At 44.9% G+C, this 23,950-nt stretch overlaps 2 protein-coding genes across 8 annotated transcripts in view; one reads left to right on the forward strand and one right to left on the reverse strand.

The window, feature by feature from the left end:
* Positions 1–5,247, forward strand: part of HPS5 (Hermansky-Pudlak syndrome 5) — a 44,552-nt gene extending 39,305 nt beyond the window's left edge. For all 3 annotated transcript variants that reach the window (XM_011992922.1, XM_011992924.1, XM_011992923.1), the window contains 2 exons: positions 1,707–1,977; positions 3,979–5,247. In XM_011992922.1, coding sequence (XP_011848312.1) covers positions 1,707–1,977; positions 3,979–4,039 — 332 coding nt within the window. In that variant the 3' untranslated portion in view covers positions 4,040–5,247. The remainder of the gene's footprint in view (positions 1–1,706; positions 1,978–3,978) is intronic.
* On the reverse strand, positions 94–16,042 carry LOC105548744 (serum amyloid A-2 protein). Of its 5 annotated transcripts, none has more exons than XR_001007440.1 (5): positions 15,969–16,039; positions 15,293–15,387; positions 13,286–13,424; positions 12,648–12,892; positions 94–128 (listed from the first exon to the last, which is right to left on the reverse strand). XR_001007440.1 is itself a non-coding variant. In XM_011992920.1 (5 exons), exons 3-5 carry the CDS (start codon positions 15,381–15,383, stop codon positions 12,754–12,756), a joined length of 369 nt encoding a protein of 122 aa, XP_011848310.1. In that variant the 5' UTR covers positions 15,384–15,387; positions 15,825–15,885; positions 15,969–16,001; the 3' UTR covers positions 12,632–12,753. The 5 variants fall into 5 exon arrangements, 3 of the variants coding, with proteins under 3 accessions (XP_011848310.1, XP_011848309.1, XP_011848308.1); XR_001007441.1 differs by lacking the exon at positions 94–128 and adding an exon at positions 11,388–11,398; XM_011992920.1 differs by lacking the exon at positions 94–128 and adding an exon at positions 15,825–15,885 and having other exon boundaries at positions 12,632–12,892; positions 15,969–16,001.
* Between the last annotated feature and the right edge of the window lie 7,908 nt (positions 16,043–23,950).

Genomic DNA, 23,950 nt, shown 5'->3' on the forward strand with positions numbered 1-23,950 from the left:
AGAAGTTACTCCAGACTTCTCAACAAAAAAAATTTGGTGAACCTTTCAATGATCATAATTTAATATATAATTTTACTTGTCACATTTGTGGAGTTTTTTGTGTTTGTTTTTTGTTTTTTGTTTTTTACCTATAGCCCTTGATATGTTACGAAATCACAATTAAGAATAAACTACAGGCAACTTTTCTATTTCATGAGTGCCTACTATGTGTTAGGCACTATACTATGTGCTTTCCATATGTTGTTTTAAATGAGATAAACTCTGGGGATAGTTACTATTATTTCCACTTTCCAGATAACTGAGGTACAGAAGGGACAGTTAATTGGCCCAAAATCACACAGCTACTAACAGTAAATGCTGGAGCTGGGGTTCAGACCAAGGACTTCCTCCAAAATGTATGCCTAGGCTTTTTGTTTTGTTTTGTTTTTAATTTCCCATTAATTAAAGATGATTCTGGCCAGACATGGTGGCTCACGCTTGTAATTCCAGCACTTTCAGAGGCCGAGGTGGGTGGATCACCTGAGGTCAGGAGTTTGAGACAAGCCTGGCCAACATGGTGAAACCCCGTCTCTACTAAAAATACAAAAATTAACTGGGCATGGTGGCTTATGCTTGTGATCCCAGCTACTTGAGAGGCTGAGGAGAAGAATTGCTTGAACCTGGGAGACGGAGGTTGCAGTGAGCTGAGATCGCACCACTGCACTCCAGCCTGGGCAACAGAGTGCCCCCCCGCAAAAAAATGGTGATTAGTAGGGCAGCAAAAGGAGCACATCCAGTGGGCATTTCAAAGGAAAATGCGGTGGGACATGCTGATACTGGATATAGCAAATGAAGGAGGGGGAAGAGTCAAGGAAGACTTCCAAGATTTGAATATTTGGAGAAGAAACATGCTAGGTTTGTGTTGAATTTTAAAGTTGGTCTCAAAAAAAAAAAAAGGAAAAGAAAAATTCATTGAATTCATCAAGTTCTTTCCTGTGTCACATTGTCTTCCGTGTTTCCTTTATCAGAAGTGTAGGCCTCTTTATTTCTGATGGCCTCCACTCCAAGTTTTCACATTATGTGGGCCCCATGCATATGTCCTCTAAGCTTATCTGATCTTTTAGCTTTCTGCTTCAATGTCACTTCCTCATAGAGCCCTTATTAGCCATTCTCTCTGATGCTTCCTTGTTCTTTTTTTTCATAGTGCTTAGCATACTTTATAAGTATATATTTACTTATGTGTTTTAAGTTTTGTTTCCTATACTATACTGTAAGCTCCACAAGAGTACAGGGATTGTGTCTCTTTTGTTCATCATTACATATCCAGTGCCTAGCATAGGACATGCCCTGGGTAATTACTGAGTGGTTGAAAGAATTCTGAAGCTGCCCGGGTGTGGTAGCTCATGCCTATAATCCCAGCACTTTGGGAGGCTGAGGTGGGAGGATTGCTTGAGCTCAGGAGTTCAAGACCAGCCTGGGCAACATGGTAGTGAGACCCTGTCTCTCTTAAAAAAAAAAAAAAAATCAAAGTTAATTTTGTGACTTCTCTTTCTCATGAACAATTTATACAACAAATTTTCAGAAAATAACTTGTGTTAGGGTGATGAGATTATGTTCTTGAATATTTTTATGTTTTGGCATTAAACATTTTCACAGTTTCGACCATCTCTTATATCCAGTCAGTGTGCTAAGAGTGGTCAAACTGACATTTCCCTGTGTGTGTTTAGGTTGGATCCCAGAGACTGTGGAGGAATGGAAGCTTCTCCTTCATCTCATACAGAACAAGAGCACGAGGCCAGCCCCCCAGGAGTCACTAAATGGGAGCCTCAGTGATGGGCCTTCCCCCATCAACGTGGAGAATGTGGCACTTCTGTTAGCTAAGGCCATGGGCCCAGATCGGGCTTGGTCACTGCTACAGGAATGTGGTCTGGCCCTTGAGTTGTCAGAGAAGTTTACCAGAACCTGCGATGTCCTGAGGATTGCCGAGAAAAGGCAGAGGTAACACCAGTTTGTCCTACCCTCTGCATGGTACTTGGAGAAGGTAGAATGCCAGACATTCAGAGGTAGATGTGGAGATCAGTTAGTCCCGACCCATCACTAACATGAGGAGACTGAGACTGAACTGGTAATTAAGGGAAGAGGCTAAAGTAATATTTCATTCACAGTCATGACCAAGATGCTGTTCAGATTAACCAGAATAATCTGATGTGTCCTTGATTCTTTAAAAATATTACTGGTACCAGGCTGGTTGTGGTGGCTCACGCCTGTAATCCCAGCGCTTTGTGAGGCTGTGGTGGGCGGATCACGAGGTCAAGAGATTGAGACCATCCTGGCCAACATGGTGAAACCCCGTCTCTGCTAAAAGAAAAAAAAAACAAAAACAAAAATTAGCTGGGCGTGTTGGTGCGTGTCTATAGTCCCAGCTACTTGGGAGGCTGAGGCAGGAGAATTGCTTGAACTCGGGAGGTGGAGGTTGCAGTGAGCCGAGAATGTGCCACTGTACTCTAGCCTGGTGACAGAGCGAGATTCCATCTCAAAAAAAAAATTACTGGTACCTGGCTGGGTACAGTGGCTTATGCCTATAATCCCAGCACTTTGGGAGGCTGAGGCAGGTGGATAACCTGAGGTCAGGAGTTCGAGACCAGCCTGACCAACATAGTGAAACCCTGTCTCTATTAAAAAAAAATTCAAAAAAATTAACTGGACGTGGTGGTGGACACCTGTAAATCCCAGCTACTCGGGAAGCTGAGGCAGGAGAATTGGTTAACTCAGCAGGCGGAGATTGCAGTGAGCCAAAATCATGCCATTGCACTCCTGCCTGGGCAACGAGAATGAAACTCTGAAAAAAAAAAAAAAAATTACCAGGTACCTAATGTCTCAGTCTTTGTGTGTGTGTGTGTGTGTGTGGTATAATACACATAAAATTTATCATCTTAACAATTTAAAAATGTTCAGCTCAGTGGTATTAAGTATATTCACATTGTTTTGCATCCAGTCTCTAGAACTTTTTCATTTTGCAAAACTGAAACTCTACACCCATTAAACAGCAACTTACTTCCTCTACCTAGCCCCTGGCAACCACAGTTCTACTTTCTGTTTTTATTAATTTTACTATTCTAAATACCTCATCTCAGTGGAATTAATACATTTGTCCTTTTGTGACTGGCCTATTTCACTGAGTATATCATCCTAAAGGTTTATCCATGTTGTAGCATGTGTCAGAATTTCCTTTCTACTTAACGCTGAATAATATTCTGTTGTATATATATGCCACCTTTTGTTTATCCATTCATCTGTTGACAGACACTTGAATTGCTTCCGCTTCCTGGGTATTGTGAATAACACTACTATGAATATGAGTATACAAATATGTCTTCCAGATACTGCTTTCAGTTCTTTTGGGTATATACCTGAAAGCGGAATTCTGGAATCATATGATAATTCTATTTTTAATGTTTTGAGGAACCACCATACTGTTCTGTAGAGACTGCACTGTTTTACTTTCCTGCTGGCAGTGCACGAGGGTTCCAGTTTCTCCATGTGCTAGCCCTACACTTGTCATTTTCTGTTGTTGTTTTTTGTTAAATAGTAGCTATCCCAGTGGGTGTCAGGTACTACCTCATTGTGGTTTTGATTTGCATTTTTCTAGTGATTAGAGATGTTGAACATCTTTTCATATGCTTATTGACCATTTATATAATTGTCTTTGGAGAAATACTTATTCAAGTCCTTTGCCCATTTTGAATCGGGTTGGGTGTTTTTGTTGTTGTTGCTGTAAGAGTTCTCTGATATTCTGGACGTTAATCCCTTGTCAGATATATGATTTGCAAATATTTTCTTCCATTCTGTAGGTTGCCTTTTCACTCTGTGGATTGTGTCTTTTGATGCACAGAGTCAGTCAACTTTTTGAATCCTCTGAAACTCTGTAGTTTTTAAGTTTTCTGTGAAGAATGAACAATGACAACTAAATTTGCTTGTTTCTTTTATTTGGGATTTCAGGGCCCTGATACAAAGCATGCTTGAAAAATGTGATCGGTTTCTCTGGTCCCAGCAGGCCTAGTGGGAGAAGATTCAGCAGGATGTTATGACATTTTGAGAAAAGCTAAATCATGTTCCTGAACCTTCTGAATGCATTTGTTATTGAAGTAAAGACACCACCCTCAAATCCTGCCATCTTATTGGAGCCACTTTTGTCAGTGTCTGTACCCTTGGCATTGGCATCTGTGACTCTTTATCCCTGACCTCAGTGTTTCTTAACCAAAGTTGTACTCAGCATTTCTTAACCAAAGTTGAATTTTGAAAAGAGTCAGTCCTTGTTTGCTGGAATTAGAATGTTAATGTCCTAGTATTATTCCGAACTACAGTATCAATTGCTTGTTGCTAGTGGATTAGAGAGATTCTTTTCTTACTGTGGCTTCCATGTTGGGAGCAGAAGCTTTTCATCCTGGTCACATGAAGACAGATAGTATTATTGCCTGGAGTTGAATTATTTTTATATCTTGTCTGACACAGTATGGAAATTACTGAAATAAGACCTTGTATAATGGAATTAACAAACCCAAAATAAGTAGAACACTGAAGATTTGAATTTGATATTTAAGTAAAATGGGACTGGGTGCAGTGACTCAGGCCTGTAATCCCAACCCTTTGGAAGGTAAAGATGGGAGGATCACTTGAGACCAGGAGTTCAAGACCAGCCTGGGCAACATAGTGAGAACTCATCTCTACAAAAAATAAAAAAATTAGCTGGGCATAGTACTTGCGGCCAGGAGGTCCAGGCTGCAATGAGATATGTTTGTGCCATTGCACTCCAGTCTGGGTGACAGAGAAAGACCCTGTCTGAAAAATAAATTAAATAAAATGTCTTCATATATAAATTAAGCTAATTTAAAATGTTTTTCCCTGTGTTTATTTAATATTTTCTAATCTGAACCTATATACAGCTGACTAATTCATTCTTAGAAATGTGTTATCTGTAATCTTTCCTAAACAGAGTAGCCCACAAGAATCATGCACTTTTAAAAATTATTTCTAAGAAGCCATAACAAAGCTGTGTACTAATAAAGACTGCAGCAAGCACTTGTATTATTTAAATTATGTAAGTAGATTGTCATTTGTCAGGCTCCTGTACATTTACATAGCATGTTATATTAATAATAAATGTAAAGTATGACTAAAGTTTTCATTTGAGCAGAACGTAGACAGGAGGTTTATTGTGAGCATTTTTGCTGAAAGGTGTGGAGTAAGTAAAGCGTTGGATGCACTGAACAATTCAACTCTTTTTTTCATTTGTAACACAACCAGAGAATATGGACACAAATCACTGTTAAACTTACACATTACTCCTAGATATGATGTAACCATATGGATTAAAGAGATTGTCAGGGAAAGGATAATTCTTAGAATTCTGGGAAGTAGTCTATGGCCATACCACCCTGAACGCGCCCAATCTGGTCTGATCTCGGAAGCTAAGCAGGGTCGGGCCTGGTTAGTACTTGGATGGGAGAATTCTGGGAAGTATGGAAAACCTTCCCACTAGCATAATTTGCCTTTTGGCTCTATTGGATTATGTTGAAATGTGCGTCTATACTGAGATAAGGGTGAGAGCCCCTGTCCATGGTCAGCACAGTGACTACAAGAAGGCCCAGAGGAAGTCCCATGGCAAGCAGACAGCGTGAACTGGCACAATTGTGCAATCATTTCCTCACAGACTTTCTCAAGGCACAGCAATTCTCATTTGATAAAGGGTATGGAGAGAAATTTCTAGTATAACAAACAAAAACAAATCTTGTCACTTGAATTTGTTTTCCAAGGCAAACAAACAGAAATCACCTTCATGATATTTTGGGCTAGATGAAAAAAAAAAATCTTCAGTTAAACATTTAAACTTGCAGTCTATTTGGGTATTAGTTTTTAAATAGAATTTGTGTCTTTCTTTCACTTGCCTGAAAGTTCTAGGCAGATTGTGATTCATGGTTACCTCCCTTTCGCTTTTGTTTCCAGATCTGACCACTGTTGTACAGGGCAGCATAGTGGCTGAGAGCTTGTGTTCGGAGGCTGACTGCCTTGGTTTGAATATCTGTGCTCTCTTTTGCTTTATGACCTTGGGAAGTTCCTTTGTTTCTCTAAGTTTTAGTGTTCTCATCTGTAAAATTGGGATGATAGTAGCTCTGATTCAGGGTATTTTGAGGATTAGATGAGATAATGAATAGCACAAAGAAAGAGTGAGGTGTTAGAGCTCCTCTTTAGTGAGAATTAAAGGAGATGGAAATATAGGGTACAGTGCCTGTGACATAGCATATAGGTAATAATGTTAACTCTTGTTAGAAAGGTTTGAGATGTCGTCGTTGGACCTGGTAGTTTTCAGACCCATAGACATTGGATTTACATGAGCCAGAGACAGTGGGAAGATGAAAATTGAAATTAATAATTTCCTTGCATGTGTTAAATTTGTGACTCCCCTGGTCAAGGCTCAAAACCTTGTAGTAGTCATCCTTGCCTCTTCCTCCTCCTCTATGCTCACTTCTAATTACTAGGTACATCCTCTCAATTCTGCCTTGCTGGTGTTTTTTTCCATTAGTCATTTTTTTCCCATTGTCTCTTGCCACCAGCCCATGTTCTCATTACTTCTTGCCTAGACTATTGCCACAGTCTTTTTTTTTTTTTTTTTGGAGATGGAGTTTCACTCTTGTTACCCAGGCTGGAGTGCAATGGCGTCATCTCGGCTCACAGCAACCTCCGCCTCCTGGGTTCAAGCGATTCTCCTGCCTCAGCCTCTCGAGTAGCTGCGATTATAGGCATGTGCCACCACACCCAGCTAATTTATAATTATTATTTAAATTAATTATATATTAGCTGGGATTTCTCCATGTTGGTCAGACTGGTCTGGAACTCCCGACCTCAGGTGATCCACTTCCCTTGGCCTCCTAAAGTGCTTGGATTACAGGTGTGAGACACTGTGCCTGGCCCATTACAGCAGTCTTAAGTGACCTTCCTCTCTTCACCTCTAACCACTGACATCCCATTACTGCCACCAGTTCATCTCAGCACAATAAATGTAAACAATCTTAGATGTCACCCAGTCAGGTGGTTCACAAACCTGGCTACATATCAGAATCACCACAGGAGCTTGTTAAAAATACAATGGCTGGCCAGGCACGGTGGCTCACACTAGTAATCCCAGCACTTTGGGAGGCCAAGGCAGCAGATCATCTGAGATCAGGAGTTCAAGACCAGCCTGACCAACATAGTGAAACCCTGTCTCTACTAAAAATACAAAAAAAAAACAACAACAAAAAACTGGGCATGGTGGTGGGTTCCTGTAGTCCCAGCTACTTGGGAGGATGAAGCAGGAGAATCACTTGAACCCGGGAGGTGGAGGTTGCAGTGAGCTGAGATTGCACCACTGCTCTCCAGCCTGGGCCACACAGCGAGACTCTGTTAAAAAAAAAAAAAATTAGCTGGGCATGCTGGCACACACCTGTAGTCCCAGCTACTCAGGAGGCTGAGACATGAGAATCGCTTGAACCCGGGAGGCAGAGGTTGCAGTGGGCTGAAATTGCACCACTGCAGTCCAGCCTGGGTGACAGAGTGAGAGTCCGTCTCAAAAAAACAAAACAAAACAATTGATAGAGACCCTGCCCCAAACCTGAAATCTATAGATCAAGGGACTAATTTATTTTTATTTTTATTTTATTTTTGAGATGGAGGCTCACTCTGTCACCCAGGCTGGAATGCAATGATGTGATCTCGGCTCACTGCAACCTCCTGGTTTCAAGTGATTCTCCTGCCTCAGCCTACCGAGTAGCTGGGATTACAGGTGTTCACCACCATGCCTGACTAATGTTTGTATTTTTAGTAGAGATGGGGTTTCACTGTGTTGGCCAGGCTGATCTCGAACTCCTGACCTCAATTAATCTGCCCACCTGGGCCTCCCAAAGTGCTGTGATTACAGGTGTGAGCCACTGTGCCCGGCCTCAATGGACTAATTTAACCTCCCTCAACTTACCCTCCACCCCCACACTGTTCGGAGATTTAGATATTGAGTCATCCTTGTGTATAGATGCACCACAGCCCCTGAGAAACAGTGTTTATCTTGCTCTCATGGGAAGTTACTTGCAGATGCACTGCCAGAATCTTTGTCTTCTTGGGGCCCAGTCATGCCATTTGCCAGTCAGACACTTTCAGCACCTCCCCTCTGTTTTCAGAGCACAGCCCATGCCCTTGGGCTTGGCATTTAAGGCCCTCTGTGATATATTTTCGAACTTTTTCTCAGTTTCAGAGCCCAAGTTTATCCCTTGTCCTGGGTCCTCCATTCCTCATGTACGTTCTGCACTTTGCACTTTTTGCATATGTTCCTGTTCAACCCTGGTGTGGCTTTTCACCCATTGCCCACCTGCTGAAATGTCCTCAGGATTCTGTCCGCCTCACACGGATGCGAGGGCCATATAATTGTCAGAACCCCAAGCTTATGAGGGCCCCCCACTTGGTTTAATGTTCTGCTTTCACTCTTTTGAAATTTTTAATAATTGATTGACAAGGGTCCCCATATTTTTTTTCCTTTTTGGCTTCTCCACAAGTTCCCACATTTTTATTTTGCAGTAGTTCCTACAAATTAGGTAGGAGCTCCTGACTGCCACAGTAGATCTGGGGTAGTGCCTGAGACTGTCCGTTTCTGGCAAGATCCCAGGCAATGCTGATGCCTCTGGTCCTTGGATCACACTTTGAGTAGCAAGGGTCAGTCTAAAGTATGGTAGAGCCAACAACTTGGTAGGAACCTGAAAGTACGGAGCGGAAGTCCCTGGCAGCTGAAATACTCATCACAAACTGTTAAGTGTGACGTAAGTTTGTATATTCCTTAACATTCTGTATTTTGGAGTATCTTTGTTAAAGCAAGTTAGCCTTACCCTACTAATGGAAGTGAAGGAGAGCAGGTCTCACCGGTCTGTCTGTCCTTTTCTAATTTTGGAAAAAGCCTATGAGGCGCGCAATGGAAACTTGGCTCTGAGTGGGTCCAACACAAGCTCATGCTCTCTGGTTCGCTTCCTCCAGGGCTGGTGGGGACTGACTGGAATGGCCTTTCTGATCTGAGGGGTTGGAGACTGATTTTGAAAGAAGTCCTCTTAGACTTCTAGCCCAGACTGTGCAGTGCAGCCCAGCTTACCGGAGTTCTGCTTTGAAGTTTGGGGCCAAACCCCAACCAACAGTAGAGTACTGGTCATTGTCCTCAGAACTTATCTCCATTGGGGACCTTGTGGGTTTGATTGGGCATAAGATTCATGTATTCCTTGTATCCCCTAACCATAAAGGCCATCATATTACCCTCATTTTACCCCAACCTCTAACAAAGTACCTATGTTGTAAGAGAACAAAAAAAAGTTATTTCAAGCAAAAGATTATGTAGTGTGTTACAATCTTGTTGCTAGGAAAGTCACCATGTCCCTACACCTATTAAAGCCCCATAGCATCCCTAAATTCCTTCAGTGTCTTATGGAGCACTGTGCCCCGGATCATGTTGCCCCTGGGAGTGGCATCTGTGTGGGACCACAAGGGTTATGGCAGGTTTCATTAGTCCATGGTGGTTTACATTTCTCTCTCTCTCCCAGTCGCCCTGCCTCTTTCCCCATCTTGGCTACCCAGTATAGTTTCTTCTTGTCTCTTTTATTTTCAGTCTTAAGATCCAATCCATTCCTTTGTTCCTGAGTGAACTTGCTGTGTCCAGACCTTACTTTCAAAAAGCAAAGCTTTGCACTGTGTATCAGATGCAGCCTATCAACTACTTCGGACCTGCTGGCCCCCTCCCCTTTCTCCAGCCACTGCTACATCGATGAGTTCTACCACAGGCTTTGATTCATTTCATGCAGGTACAACCTGGTAGCACCTTGCTTTGGGTCTGCTCCGTGGACCTTCTACTTCCTACTCCAGGTAAACCCACTGGACACTCATGTGTGCATAGCCAAGAAATGCAGAAAAGTTAACAATGGTGGGGCCACCTTTGACCAAAGGGAGATGGAAGCCAATTGCTAGGTGCCTTTCATTTTGGACTCCTAATGGAGAGCACTGAGACACTTTTTACACGTTCCTCTGAAGGTCCCATTGGCATCAGTTATGTAGCTCTTCTGCATGGCCAGCTGTATAATGTGTCCCTGTATTGGCTTTGCTCCTCCCTGTTTTACTCCACTGTCTTACTCCTGCTCCCCAGGTTCACTCCCCAAATAAAATACCTGCACGCAAGACTTTGTTTCCGCTTTCTTTTCGGGAGAACCCTTGCTAAGAATTGTGGAAAGGTGGCGGAGGTGGGAAGCGGGTGCAGTGGGGAGAGTCTGCTATTCTTTGAGGTTTTGTCACCTAGACTTAGTCTGTTATCTAAGTTGAGGGTGTATTAGATAAGAAACAGTAGTTACGGCCGGATGCGGTGGCTGAAGCCTGTAATCCCAGCACTTTGGGAGGCCGAGACGGGCGGATCACGAGGTCAGGAGATGGAGACCATCCTGGCTAACACGGTGAAACCCCATCTCTACTAAAAAAAATACAAAAAACTAGCCGGGTGAGGTGGCGGGCGCCTGTAGTCCTAGCTACTTTGGAGGCTGAGGCGGGAGAATGGCGTGAACCCGGGAGGCGGAGCTTGCAGTGAGCTGAGATCCGGCCACTGCACTCCAGCCCGGGCGACAGAGCGAGACTCTGTCTCAAAAAAAAAAAGAAAAAAAGAGTAGTTGCCCAGCCATCATGGCAGGCTGGGTCTTCTCTCTCGCCACATGACCTGCTTCCTTTTCCTCCCACTCTGATGTCCTCCCCATCTGTTCAGCAGAGCTCCCTGACCCTATCTCCAGATGCAGCATGGCTTATGGCTTGGTATAGGAACTACTGAAGGATCCTCAACCTCTAGTTTCTAGGAAAGCCTCCAACTGCACTCTGGGGTACTAGGGAGGGTGGCACATCCACACTTACTCAATAGTGAGAGACCCAAAGGCATTGCTTCTAATCAAGGAACTAATTTTACAAAAAATGAAGTATGATGGGGTCCCATGCTTATGGAATTCACTGCTCTTACCATGTTCCCTGTCTTCCTGAAGAAGAGAGGAGGTCTCCACTGCTGAACCTCTTGGCCTTGTTCAGCGTATCGCAGGTTCTGGAGTCAGACAAACCAGGCTGTAGTCCTGGCTCTGCACCTGTTACATGTGTGACCTTGGAGAAGGTCCTGAGCACATACCTCTAAACCTGTTTATCCACCTGAGAACATCAAAGGTTTCTTTGCGGTGTCAATCAGATAAAGCATATAAAGTATAGGACACAGTCTTGCAATTGCAATGTAAAAGATGGCAGTGATTCTAGTTACTATTCACTGGCCTTCCATATCCCAGCAGAGTTGAACTGCCACCACTGTGTGCCTGTATTGAGGCTCTTACTGTGTTGTGTCCACCTACATGTCTCACTTCCTCTTTAGAACAATAAACATTGTCAAACGACAATGAGTGAGACTAATGTATCTTGTGAACAGTTACACAGGACCATAGAAATGAAAGTGTTTTTTATGAACTGTTCAAATGCTAGCTGTGTTAGAGGGACTTCCAGTCCAGCAGGGGAACTGACATACAAAACCAGTTCTGAGACTAGGGGGTAAAGATGAACCAGCAGGTGTGAACAAAGTGCTCGGGAGCCACAAACTGCCCCAGAGTGTGGTTCATGGCTACTGGGAAGGCTCTTCAAGGAAGTAGAATTTTTGTCTGGACATGAATTCTAAGTCAGTGAAAAAAAAGATGAGGGAAACAAATGGGAGAGCCATTCTTTAGGGAGAATAAAGAGAAACTTTAAAAATTGGGTCAGTCGGAAGCAGGTTGATGTTCCTAAACAAAAAATAAGAAAATAAGAAAATAAAATTTTAAAATGAGATCAGGAGTAGGGGCTAGTGTTGATGAGACTAATTGTATCAGTTGCCAGGACTCTTGGGATGAGGCTTTCCAAAGCCTCATGGAAAGGTCATTGAGGACAAGGCCAGGAGGTGGAGAAGGGGACGGGACACAACTGACAGGGCAGTGAAGAGATCTGGGCACACAGAGGCCTGGGAATAGCAATAAAACGACTGGCGAGGCCTCTGCATGACCTGGGCGAGGGGGTGGGTGAGTGGTGTAAGACGATTGATGTAGCCACAGATATAAAAGGACGGGTTTAACAGAGTTATTACCAACTAACATGAGATTAGCTACTAAGGGATAAAGAACATAGAAATACATTTGGGAAAGGGCTCCTCACAAGGCTGAGATTAAATCTTGCTGGAGAGTGTGTGGCTGTAGCCACTGAGTGGCAGGAAGCTTTTGCTGGGTGCCACAAGCCAAAGCTGACAAGCAAGGAGCTCTCCATTGAGGTGACAGCAAAACGTGCCGGGGTGCAGTTGAACTCACTGGGAATGTGGCTGGGGTTCCTACAAACTCACTGGGCAGCTGCTCACATGGGGTAAGGGGTGGGATGCTGCTGAAGCCCCTGGGATCCTGTGGGAGTGGTCACTGAACTCATCATGCCCTTGATCAGGGATGCCCAGGATGCCCTGTGTGCCCAGGAGTTGTCTCCCACCCACCCAGGCTCCACTTTCGCCTAGATGTGCATGGATCACCCCTTCGTACTAAACAGGCAGTCTATACCACAAAGAATAACACAGTTTCCACAAATTCCACCTCTTAAGTATTTATTAGATACCTATTGTGTGCCCTCTCCCTGCTTTGTGTCCCTGCCCTGAGGGCCTCACAGCCAGGTCTCCTGAAAGCAGACTGAAGAGGAAGCTCAGTACTTCTCAGGCAGGCCAGCAGGTCGGAAGTGATTGGGGTCTTTGCCACTCCTGCCCCATTCATTAGCAGCCTGATCAGCCAGTGTGTCCTCCGCACCACGTCCCAGGAGTTTCTGGATATTCTCCCTGGCATTGCTGTAGTCCAGGCAGGCAAGAGGGAGATTAATCACCAGGCCAGTGAGCAACAGCCCACCCTCCCATTCTCCCCGTTCCAAGGGAGGGCTCTGAGAGGAGCCCAGAAAGGCCAAGGAAATGGTGGTGAAAACACTGCCCCTGCCTAGACACCGCCCCACTCAGCCAGGCTGGGCTCCCCTAGGCTGGATGAACAGCATCCAGAGAGGGAGGGTGAGGAATCACTCGCTCCTACCATCACTCAGACCCTCACACTGAGCACAGAGGCAGAGAGAGGGCAAGAGGAGGAGGGTCTGCAGCCTCTAACTTCTCTACAAGGAGCTCGCCTCCCTCCTGATTGTCCAAGGCAGGCAAGCTCTGCTCACCCAGCCCTGGCAACCCAGGAACTCCAGTTACCTGATCACTTCTGCGGCCCAGGCACCCCCAGGTCCCCGTTGGGCAGCATCATAGTTCCCCCTAGCATGGAAGTATTTGTCTGAATTTATGTAATTGGCTTCTTTCATGTCAGAGTAGGCTCTCCACATGTCCCGAGCCCCTGGAAAGGAATAGAAAGGCAGAAGGGACATCAGGAGAACATGAAAAATCCAACAACACCTTAGAGGGGAATGAAAGGACAAATCTTCCACTGACTTCAAGCTTTCAGCCTGCGATCGTAGCAGCCTTGGATACCTTGGGTTGAGAAGCGCATTCCTTTATCCTAGTTGGCTTCTCCAGGTCCCCTGGTGAAGAGCCACTGCTATAGAATGAAGCTGTCTGTGATAAGATCCAGGAGTGTATAGGAATGAGGTGGTGACATGAAATACTGATGCTGAGAAAGGTGGCAGACACAGAGCACCTCCGCCCTGACTACTAAAATATATATTCTTGCAAATGGAATACATCTCATTGTGACCTGAGTCCCAGTGACTGCTAGGAGCATAAAAGTCCCTAAACACTTTCTCAGTAGGCTGTACTGATGCTGTGGGTTGCTTGAGGAAGCAATAGAGCAGTGGTGCTCGGCCTTGGCTGTACTTTCTTTTTTTGTTTTTTTAGACGGAGTCTCGCTCTGTCACCCAGGCTGGAGCACACTGGTGCGATCTAACTCACTACAACCTCTGCTTCCTGGGTTCAAGTGATTCTCCTGCTTCAGCCTCCCGAGTAGCTGGGATTCCAGGTGCCTGCCACCATGCCTGGCTACATTTTACTGTTTTTAGTAGAGACAGGGTTTCACCATGTTGGCCAGGCTGCTCAGAAACTCATGACCTCAAGTGATTCATCCACCTTGGCCTCCCAAAGTGCTGGAATTACAGGTGTGAGCCTTGGCTGCACTCTCTAACCACCCAGAGAGAAACTGAAAGTCCCAATGCCCAGGCCACACCCCAGGCCAGTTTCTGCAGACTCTGTTGGGGAGTTGCAGGCATGGGTAGTTCAGGTGATGCCAAGGTGTGCCTGAGATTCATAACCATCAAGCTCTAGGAGCTGGTCAGTGATGCGTCTACCTGGCAAGAGCTCTGACCACAAGCACAGCTGGGCTCAAACCTCTGCTCTGCCACCTGCTGACTGGCAGTAAGTCCCTGGGCAGCGGTCTCAGCTGCTCTAAGCCTCAGCTTTGTCACCTTCAAAGAGGAAAAGATGCCTGCCTCACAGAGTCGTTCTGAAATTCAATGAGAAGATTCTCTGATCCTTGTGGGAGTTTGATGTACATCAGTTCCAATCTCCTGTCAAGAAGGCTGGAGAAGGAATGGAAATGGAACAAACCAGGAAGGGAGCCCCTGACAGAGCGAGGCTAAAGAGCCCTGTACATTATCCAACTAGGAAAGCAAAGGAGGAAGAAGAAAGAAGACACAAGGGTCAACAGCCTTAGTCATGCTCTTATGAGATTTATGCTGAGGGACATTTTATACCAATTGCAGGCCTTATTTTGCATCTTCTACTCAAAACAAACAGCTCAGCTGCTCCTGGAAAGGATGATTGTTCTTTCTCTGAGCAACTGACTGACTCTCTAAGCTGTTGAGCAGCTCCCCAGACACCCGGCACATCCTGCACGTTGGGCACCACAACCTAAGGCAGCGGCTCAAACCTTAAGAAAGCACAAAAATACCCCGTGTGCGTTGTTACTGGATCTCCCGTCCCTTACGGCTCAGGAGATGTGTTTTTGATACACCTTGCAGCGGCTTCTGAAACTGATCCATCCACTGAACACACCAAGAAGCTGCACTACAGGGAAAGAAGATATTCCCAGCAGCTCTGAAAGACCCGAGATGGGCAATCCAGCAAAGCCTAGTTCATGACAGGCCTTAGCAACGCAGACACTAGCAACTCTGTGGTTCAAAAGCAGCCTTCTGAAAGCATCGTTTCCCTCATTTGATGAGGTTCAGGATGATGCTTCTCTTCAGAAATCTTGCATACCTTCTGAAGCCTTACCATCATAAGCCTCACCAAGGAAGGAAAACCAGTCTCGGCTGCTGACACCCAGGACCAAGGAGCAGAAAACCAGGCCCGTGAGAAGCTTCATGGTGCTGAAATGAAAGGAGAAGTCAGGCAGTCGCCCACAAGAGTGGCACAGCTTTCCTTGGGACTCATATTCCAACGAGAGCCTGGTTATTTCCACTGGATCTTATTAGAATCTTAGTGGCTCATCTAGGAAGCCTTGCAGCAGGACCTCACTCAGAGCCAGAAGCCCTTGGTTCTGAACCCATCAGCCCTAAAGCCTGACTGTGTAAGAGGATGCCAACGTGGCATTGATGGAGGAAGGCGGGAGTTACGACCAGACTGTCACTCCCTCAAGTAGCCTGTAATTCCCAACAACGCATTTACCGTGTGATCCTTCTGCCCAGCACAGAACTCAACATGGGATAACACAAAGTAAGATCACAATTTTTTATTCTTAAAGCTTTTAGACCTGGTATTCCCAGGTGGTCTCCCATCCAAGTACTACCAGGCCGACCCTGCTTACCTCCCTAGATCAGAGGAGATAAGACACCTTCAGAATGGTATGGCTGTAGGCCCCAGGATAACTATTTTTTAAAGGAAATGACAATCTTGTTGGGAAAGAGAAAACAGAGTAAGTTTTAAAATCACTCCTTGGTGTGCTCCTCACCTGATCTATGCTGGAACTGAGCTGCGGGTCCCTATCTGCCAGGGAGAGGTGGCTGCTATTTATGCTGAGCCTTCCCTGTTGGGCTCTTGGGAGGGAAGAAAAGCTGGATGTGGTCCCTGGGGAAAGTCCCTGCAGGTCATTTCCCCTACAAAACGGTCTAAGACAAGTTCCTAGACGCCAGTGGTTTCTTCATCCCGGGTCATTTATCCCAGTTGTGCAACCTGTGGGAACAAGATAAGTTTGCTGTGCATGGCAGCTGTCAGGGCAGGAGACCAGCTCTGCTCCTCAGAATTGAGGGGGCTGAGGCTGCGGAGTTGAGAGTGGGAGCCCTGTGATGGCGGCACCTGCGCTGCTGGAAGGCGTGGAGTGAGGGCGGCTTTGAAGCCAGCTCCTGACTGTACTGTCATTTCCTCTGAATGGGCTCTGCTGGGCCACATGGCAGATGCCTCTGAAATCAAGTCCCTCTGAGTTCATATGTAAAGCTTCAAAGCTGACAGACTAAGTCCAGCACAGTGGCTCACTCCTGTAATCCCAATGCTTTTGGAGGCCACGGCAGTAGGATCACTTGGGGTCAAGAGTTTAAGATCAGTCTGTGCAAAATCGTAAGACCTTGTCACTACAAAAAATAAAAATAAATGGACCGGCTGTGGTAGTGTGCAGCTGTAGTCCCAGCTACTCAAGAGGATGAAACAGAAGGATTGCTGGAGACCCAGGAGGTCAAGGCTGCAGTGAGCTATAATCATGCCACTGCACTCCAGCCTGGATGACAGAGCAAGATCGTGTCTCTAAATCAAAACAAAATAAAACTGGCAGCCTAGCCCTGCCATGTCTCATGTGTGCCCTGGAAGGCTCCTTCCACCCCTCAGTCTAGATATCCTGAGATTTACCTCCTCGGCACAGAAAAGCCCTGTCAACTGGCCTAGTCAATTAGGAAATTAGGAAGGAAGAAAGGTTGTGTCAGTACCAGAGCTCAGCAGGGCTGAGGCCAGGACATGCAGAGAGGCTGGTGGACATAGCAGCAACTGTGGTTTCTTCTTCTCTTGTTCATTTTCACTCTTTCATTTTTTTCCTTCCTTCTTCTCTTTCTCCTTCCTTCCTCTCTCTCTTTTTCTTCCTTTCTTCCTTCCTCCCTCCCTCCCTCTCTCTTTCTCCTTCCTTCCTCTCTCTCTTTTTCTTCCTTCCTTCCTCCTTCCCTCCCTCTCTCTCTTTCTCCTTCCTTCCTCTCCCTTCCTTCCTTCCCTCCCTCCTTCCTTTCTTCCTTCCTTCCTTTCTTCCTCTCTTCCTTCCTCTCTCTTTCTCCTTCCTTCCTTCCTCTCTCTTTCTTTCTCTCTCTTTCTTTCCTCTTTTCTTTTCTTTCTTTCGCACCTGGTATTCCCAGGTAGTCTCCCATCCAAGTACTACTAGGCTCAACCCTGCTTACCTCCCTAGATCAGAGGAGATAAGGCACCTTCAGAATTCTATGAATATAGGCCTCAGGATAACTACTTTTTAAAAGAAATGACAATCTTGTTGGGAAAGAGAAAACAGTAAGTTTAAAAAACACTCCTTGGCCTACTCCTCACCTGGTCTTCCTTTCTTTTCTCCCCTCCCCTCCCCAGCCATCCCCTCCCCTCTCCTCCCCTCTCCTCCCCTCTCCTCTCCTCTCCTCTCCTCTCGTCCCTTCTTCTTTCAAGACAGGGTCTTGCTCTGTTGCCTGGACTGGAGTGCAGTGGTGTGATCATGGCTCACTGCAGCCTCAGCCTCCCAGGTTTAAGTGATCCTTGCATCTCAACCTCCCAAGTAGCTGGGACTACAGTTGTTTGCCAACACATCTGGGTAATTTTTAAAATTTTTAGTACATTGGGAGTCTCACCGTGTTGCCCAGGCTGGTCTCAAATTCCTAACCTGCAGTCCTCTTGCCTTGGCCTCCCAAAGTGCTGAGATTATAGGCGTGAGCTACCATGCCCAGCCAGAAGTTCATATCTGATTGCTTCTATTTTTTGATGAAATAGGAAGCAAACTTGTCAACTGAGAAAAGAATGAACGAGGAGTTGTGGGAAGTTTCAGAAGAGAAGAGAAGTAAAAAGTGATCATCTAGGAGAGGAAGAATGTGACTGAACTTGAGAAAGGTAGTGGATTGTACAGTAGCTCAAGGTTAATGACCATGAATTTAAAGTGAGACTAGTCATAGCAGTCGTACTTTTTTTCTGATCACATTCAGCTGCCAAGGTTCAGACTTTTAGCAAGTGGCAAATTGAATATCACTGTGCAATAAATGCTTGTTGAATTGTATGACTGAATACATGCAAAAGGCAAAGGAGGAGGATTCATTTAAAGATGAGGGAGAGTTACAGGGCACAGGGAGAATGTTAACAGAGAGAGTGACTGAGGGTAAAAGATAGGGCACAACATAGACTTTGATGACCAAGGGCCCACAGGGCCACTGGGGACAGGGTTGCCCAGAGTGTAGCAGGAGCAGGTCTTCCTCTGAGACAGGCAGGAGAGGAGAGATAACAAGGAAGATGCATTCTGAGATGAAGGACAGAGATCCTGAGGGAAACCAGCAGGCCCTTTCCTTTACCAGTCATGGGACTCATTGCTGTCCACCTGTTTGCATTTCTGAGTTTGACCCAGACTGCACAAAACACAGGGATGGGAACCTTGTCAGCCTTATTGACAGATAACTGTTGTCTCTTTTACACCAAACACAGCACCTCACCTGTAGCAGGTTCTCGGTCACTTTTATTGATTGAAGGAGTCAGTGCATGAGTGAAGTGGAAGGCATCTGCAATAGATTGACAGGTTGAAGGTTAAGAAAAATGGAAAAGCTTTGAAACAATGATGTTTAGTATTACTCATTTAGAGATGAACATGGACATTGTTAATATGCAATAAAGTCTCAGCCTACTTGAAATGTTTACATTAATTGTCAAAAAAACATTCAGAAGGCAAACCCTTATCAGCTCTCTGCTGCTCCCAGAGAGATGTTATTAGGCATCATCTTCTGGGTTATGATGGCTTCTTAACTGGCTTCCACATTTCCACCTTTGCCACCAACTAGTCTCTTTTCAATATAGCAGCCAGACTGTTACAACACAAGACAACTTCCATCACTCTCCACTCAAAACTCTCCAGAGGATTCCACTTCCACTTATAGTTGAAGTCAAGTCCTTATAATGGTTTTCAAACTTTACTCAAACTGTCCTAGCTCCTTCCTCTCGTAACTCATCATCCAATTCTCTCCTCTTGCTCATTTTGCTCCAGCCACACTGGTCTCCAAACTCCCAGGCACATCTTACCCTAGGGGCCTTGGATTAGCTGTTCCTTTCCTCTGGAGCATTCTTTTCCCAGATATTTGCATATCAGGGCTTTGAGGGGGCCATGATCCGGGAATCCAGTATACTGGAAGGTTCAACAATATAGTTATTGTCAATAAGAGTATTGGTGGTGAATATGTTGGAAAGAGGGCTGTGAATGAACTGTGAAAATTTTCCGTGAAGATGGGAGAGGACTGGAGAGTTTTGTCAACAAATACAATAAAGAGATACTTTGTCTCCAAATATCACTAAGCAGATTGTCTACACAGAAGCTTCCAGTGGGTATTTCTAGGCTGGGCACGGTGGCTCACACCTGTAATCCCAACACTTTTGGAGGCGGAGGCGGAGGATGGGTTAAGGTCAGGAGTTTGAGACCAGTCTGAGTAACATAGCGAGACTCCATTTCTACAAAAAATTAACAGTTAGCTGGGCATGGTGGCACGCTCCTGTTGTCCTCACTACTTGGGAGGCTGAGGTGGGAGGATCACTTGAGCCCAGGAGTTTGAGGTTACAATGAGCTATGATTGCACCATTGCACTCCAGCCTGGCAACAGAGCAAGACTCTGTCTCAAAAAAAAAAAAAAAAAAAATGCAGATTCCTAATCCATAATTTTGGAGGTCTTGGTCTCAGTTCAGCGAGTTGGGGGTGATCTTCAGGAATCAGTGTTTGAAAATCTTCCTGTTTGGAAATCACTTGTGTAGATAACACTAGTAAGACTGGAGAGAAGGTGGTAATGAATTTATCAGGGACTTCAAAGAGGACACATCACAGAGAACTGGGGGTGAAGAATAGAGAAATGGTCATGGAGAGCAAAGAGGACGAGGACTCCTCTTTCCCATTCTGTTGTCTAGGAGGAATTGCAGGAGGCATACCCCGTGGGTAAAGATGAGAATAAAGTGAAATCAACACGGGAAAGAGAGGTTTCAGGTTTTTGTAATGGGAAGGAAACAGGCGGAGATAAAGGGGCATCCTCGCTGCAGACCCTTCTTTTGAGGAACTCACTGGAAGGTAGTAGAAGAAGGTGGGCAGACTGTAGGGAGAGGTGAGGCTGTCTCTGACTCTTAGGGAAATTAGTTAATGTGACATGAAAGCAGGGAGATAAGAAGAGTAAAGGACATGGCGGTTGAGCGTACTGGTTAGTGACAGCAGATTGGGATTCTTCATTGCTTTCGGGCTCAATGTGGGGTGCTGTGCTGTGGGGGGCTGATACTTATGAGCCAGTGGAACTACTCCCCAAAGGTCAAGTGGACTAAAATAAAAACAGTGAGGATGACTTTCTGATCTTCTCCCAACTGTGCTGAACTCCTGAAGAGAATGAAAGTTAGCAGAAGTTCTGGAGAGATTGAAGGGACAAGGGAGGAGGGGAAGGAAACAGTGGCTAGTGAAGGTGGAAAAGGAGTACTTTCAGCACGTGCTTAATCTGAGGACATTTATCAGCAAGAAACTCATTTTTAAAGCTGACACACAGTATTGAAACTTGGAGGCCACAGGCCTCGCAGGCCAGGTCTTCTACTTTTTGAGATCTCTAATTACTGGATCCAAGCTTTCTCCCTGGGAAAGGGTAATTTGTTTGTTTATGAATTCATTTTTTATAGAATCACAGCCAGTCCCTTCTTTCTAACATGTACACCATATCTTCTAGGCACGACTGTCTTTTAACATTAAGAAAAACTCTGCCTCCAAACTCCTATCAGATGGAGAAGCTGCAGAGAAGATAAATGGCTCATTGAAGGACCAGAACGCAGGACACTCACGATACCTTGGCCAGTGCTCTTTCTTCTCCACTTCCTTGCCTCCATCCCTTAACAAATGTTCTTTTCTGGGAACTTGAAAAGATGATGAGTGGTTTATGGTAATTCCAGGTTGGATTATTTGGTTTGGGAGAATGCCATTGGTCACAGCAATCTCAGCTCCTGGCAGCAGAAACCTGAACTTTGTCTCCATCCCATTTTGCCATGCTTATCTCTAACAGAAAGTCCTGTTACGAAACACCAGAATACCTTTCCAGTAGAGGTTGTGACACTGAGTTCCTATCACAGATCCTAAAACCCAGCCACCTAGACTTGGAAGCAGTATGACTAGAAGTTAAGAGCCAAGCCCTGGATTCAGACAGACCTGGTATGACCTTGCCTCTGCCATATACTGATACTGTGGAATAGCATTTAATGACCTGGAGAAGTATGGACAATCTCTTAAGGGAAAGAGTGAAATAGAATATGATCCCATTTTTGTTCAAAGACGTGTTCCCATGGTGAAACACAACCTAGAAAGTTTTACATCAACTGGTATCTGTGTTTCTAGGTAGTGGGAACAGCTTATGTTATTCTAGGTTTTTAGAATTTTTTACAATGACATGTTCATTCATTTATTGATTCATCATCAATCATCCATTCACTCATCAAGTTCCTTCTATGCAGCAGATACTACAATAGACATTGGGCATACAATGAGGGGAGATGGTGGCTAACCAGGTCTAGGCTGTGCCTCCATGAAAAAGAGACTTATAATTGGGGAAAACTGGTTATCCATGTGTAGACACAAAGCTTATACTTATAATAAATCAGTAAGATTCCAATAAATAAATGGGAAAGAATTATGTGTACAAAAAGTGTAATGAAAGAAAAGAGAAAGCAAGGGGTGTCACTAACCATTCTAAGATTGTTTCTCCCAAAGAACAACAGTCTCCTGGTACTAACATCATTGCTCATTCCTACCCTGTCTTATTAAAATAAATGAAATCAGAAATGGCTCAGCTGTCAAAAGGTCTCCCGCCACTTTACAGAAGTAAAGCCAGGCCAGATTACCGGGAGGGCAGGAGAAAAGATTCCCTCCTGTTTCTTCCACTTAGCAAGTGAATCACCAGGAACACAAAAGGACCAACTTTCTAATTAAGGGGTGGACTCTTAATTGTGTTTGCTGTGTGTCCCTCCTCACAAAGCCCACACCCTCTGATGGAGAGAGAACTTTTCCTCCTGGCTCGGAGTTTCGAAGTTGCATTCTTTAGGCACCAGAATCCAAACCTCTCTGCGTTGAGTTCTGTGTCTCTTGCCCTATAGATTGTTGGCTGAGGCTCACACCTCTCTGAAGCCTGCTGGCCTCTAACCGATGAATGAATCGGGTCATGTGAAGGACTCGCAGGGGGAGCATGTTGGGATTTGGTCACTAGCCCACTGTCGGCAACAGTAAGAGCCACTCTCAGAGTCTGGAACTGGTATTGCCAAAGGACAACAGAACTCTGCATTCTGTTTAAAAATATTTCACTTTATTTCTTTTAAACATTTGCAAAAGGGAGTAATAAATTATAGGCGGGTGGATCAGCTGAGGTCAGGAGTTCCAGACAAGCCTGGCCAGCATGGTGAAACTCCATCTGTACTAAAAATACAAAACATTAGCTGGCGTTGTGGTAGGTGCCTGTAATCCCAGCTACTTGGGGGACTGAGGCAGGAGAATCGCTTGAACCTGGGAGATAGAGGTTGCAGTGAGCCGAGATCACGCCACTGCACTTCAGCCTGGGCAACAACAGTGAAACGCCGTCTGAAAAAAAAAAAATAGACATCTCAAAACCCCAAATCTCTTATGGAATTGTATAGTATTTATGAAACTAATAACTCATTTGAGAAGGGGAAAATTGCTCTTAAAATTCCAATAATTCTTAAGTTTTGTTTCAATTTCAATTAATTTATAGGTATGTCTTAGAAATCATCATTAAGGCCAGGTGTGGTGGCTCACACCTGTAATTCCAGCACTTTGGGAGGCTGAGGCGGGTGGATCACGGGGTCAGGAGATCGAGACCATCCTGACTAACATGGTGAAACCCCGCCTCTACTAAAAATACAAAAAAAAAAATTAGCTGGGTGTGGTGGTGGGCGCCTGTAGTCCCAGCTACTTTGGAGGCTGAGGCAGGAGAATGGTGTGAACCCAAGAGGCAGAGCTTGCAGTGAGCCGAGATCGTGCCTCTGCACTACAGCCTGGGAGACAGGGCAAGACTCCGTCTCAAAAAAAAAAAAAAAAAAAGAAAAGAAAAGAAAAGAAATCATCATTAAACCCATTAAACCTTCTGTACCAGTTAGGCTATTCAAATATCTACATCTTTAAACATGGATAGCAATTTTGAAAAATAGAGAAGTTTTCAGTTTAGATGAACAATGAAATATTTTGTCAAAAATACTCCTTTTCCTTTTACATTAGTTGTCAGGAAAATCCAACATAGGAAATTTACTACTCATGACTGAACAACATCAAATTTGTAGATTTACCAGAAAGCCTGTCTCAATCTGATTAGTTAGCAAAACAGGGAGTCCTGTTTAGTTCTCCTAAACATTTTGTAACTCCCTGGTTTCTCTTACCTTCAGAGAGATGTGATTTACAACACAGTGGTTCAACAAACAAAAGGTACTTTCAGATCCAAGTGATTCGCCTTCCAATTTCCCGTTAATTAAAGATGATTCTGTGCGTAAATGGAGACACAGGTCTCTTGACATGGCCTTTTTCCATAACCTCAGTACTATATCTTCCTTGTCAGACCTGCTGGGTGGGCACACTTCCCAGAGACAGGGTCCTCCACCTCTCTGGAGCCCCCAACCTTATTTGGGAACTCAGGCTCACTACATTTATGCCCAGGTATGGGGAACTCACAGCCAGGAGACCTAACCCCAGCAGATCTTACAAGGGGAGCTGGGGTACAT

The sequence above is a fragment of the Mandrillus leucophaeus genome, unplaced genomic scaffold (assembly GCF_000951045.1).
Source record: "Mandrillus leucophaeus isolate KB7577 unplaced genomic scaffold, Mleu.le_1.0 Scaffold420, whole genome shotgun sequence".
NCBI lineage: Eukaryota > Metazoa > Chordata > Mammalia > Primates > Cercopithecidae > Mandrillus > Mandrillus leucophaeus.

What these genes read in the sequence shown, in the direction of transcription:
- LOC105548744 (XM_011992920.1), bottom strand. Translation starts at nt 15,383, where the DNA reads ATGAAGCTTCTCACGGGCCTGGTTTTCTGCTCCTTGGTCCTGGGTGTC. An exon ending in CCTTGGTGAGGCTTATGATG is followed by an intron (nt 13,425 to 15,292) that starts GTAAGGCTTCAG and finishes ATTCCTTTCCAG; the next exon opens with GGGCTCGGGACATGTGGAGA. An exon ending in TGGGCCGCAGAAGTGATCAG is followed by an intron (nt 12,893 to 13,285) that starts GTAACTGGAGTT and finishes CCTGGACTACAG; the next exon opens with CAATGCCAGGGAGAATATCC.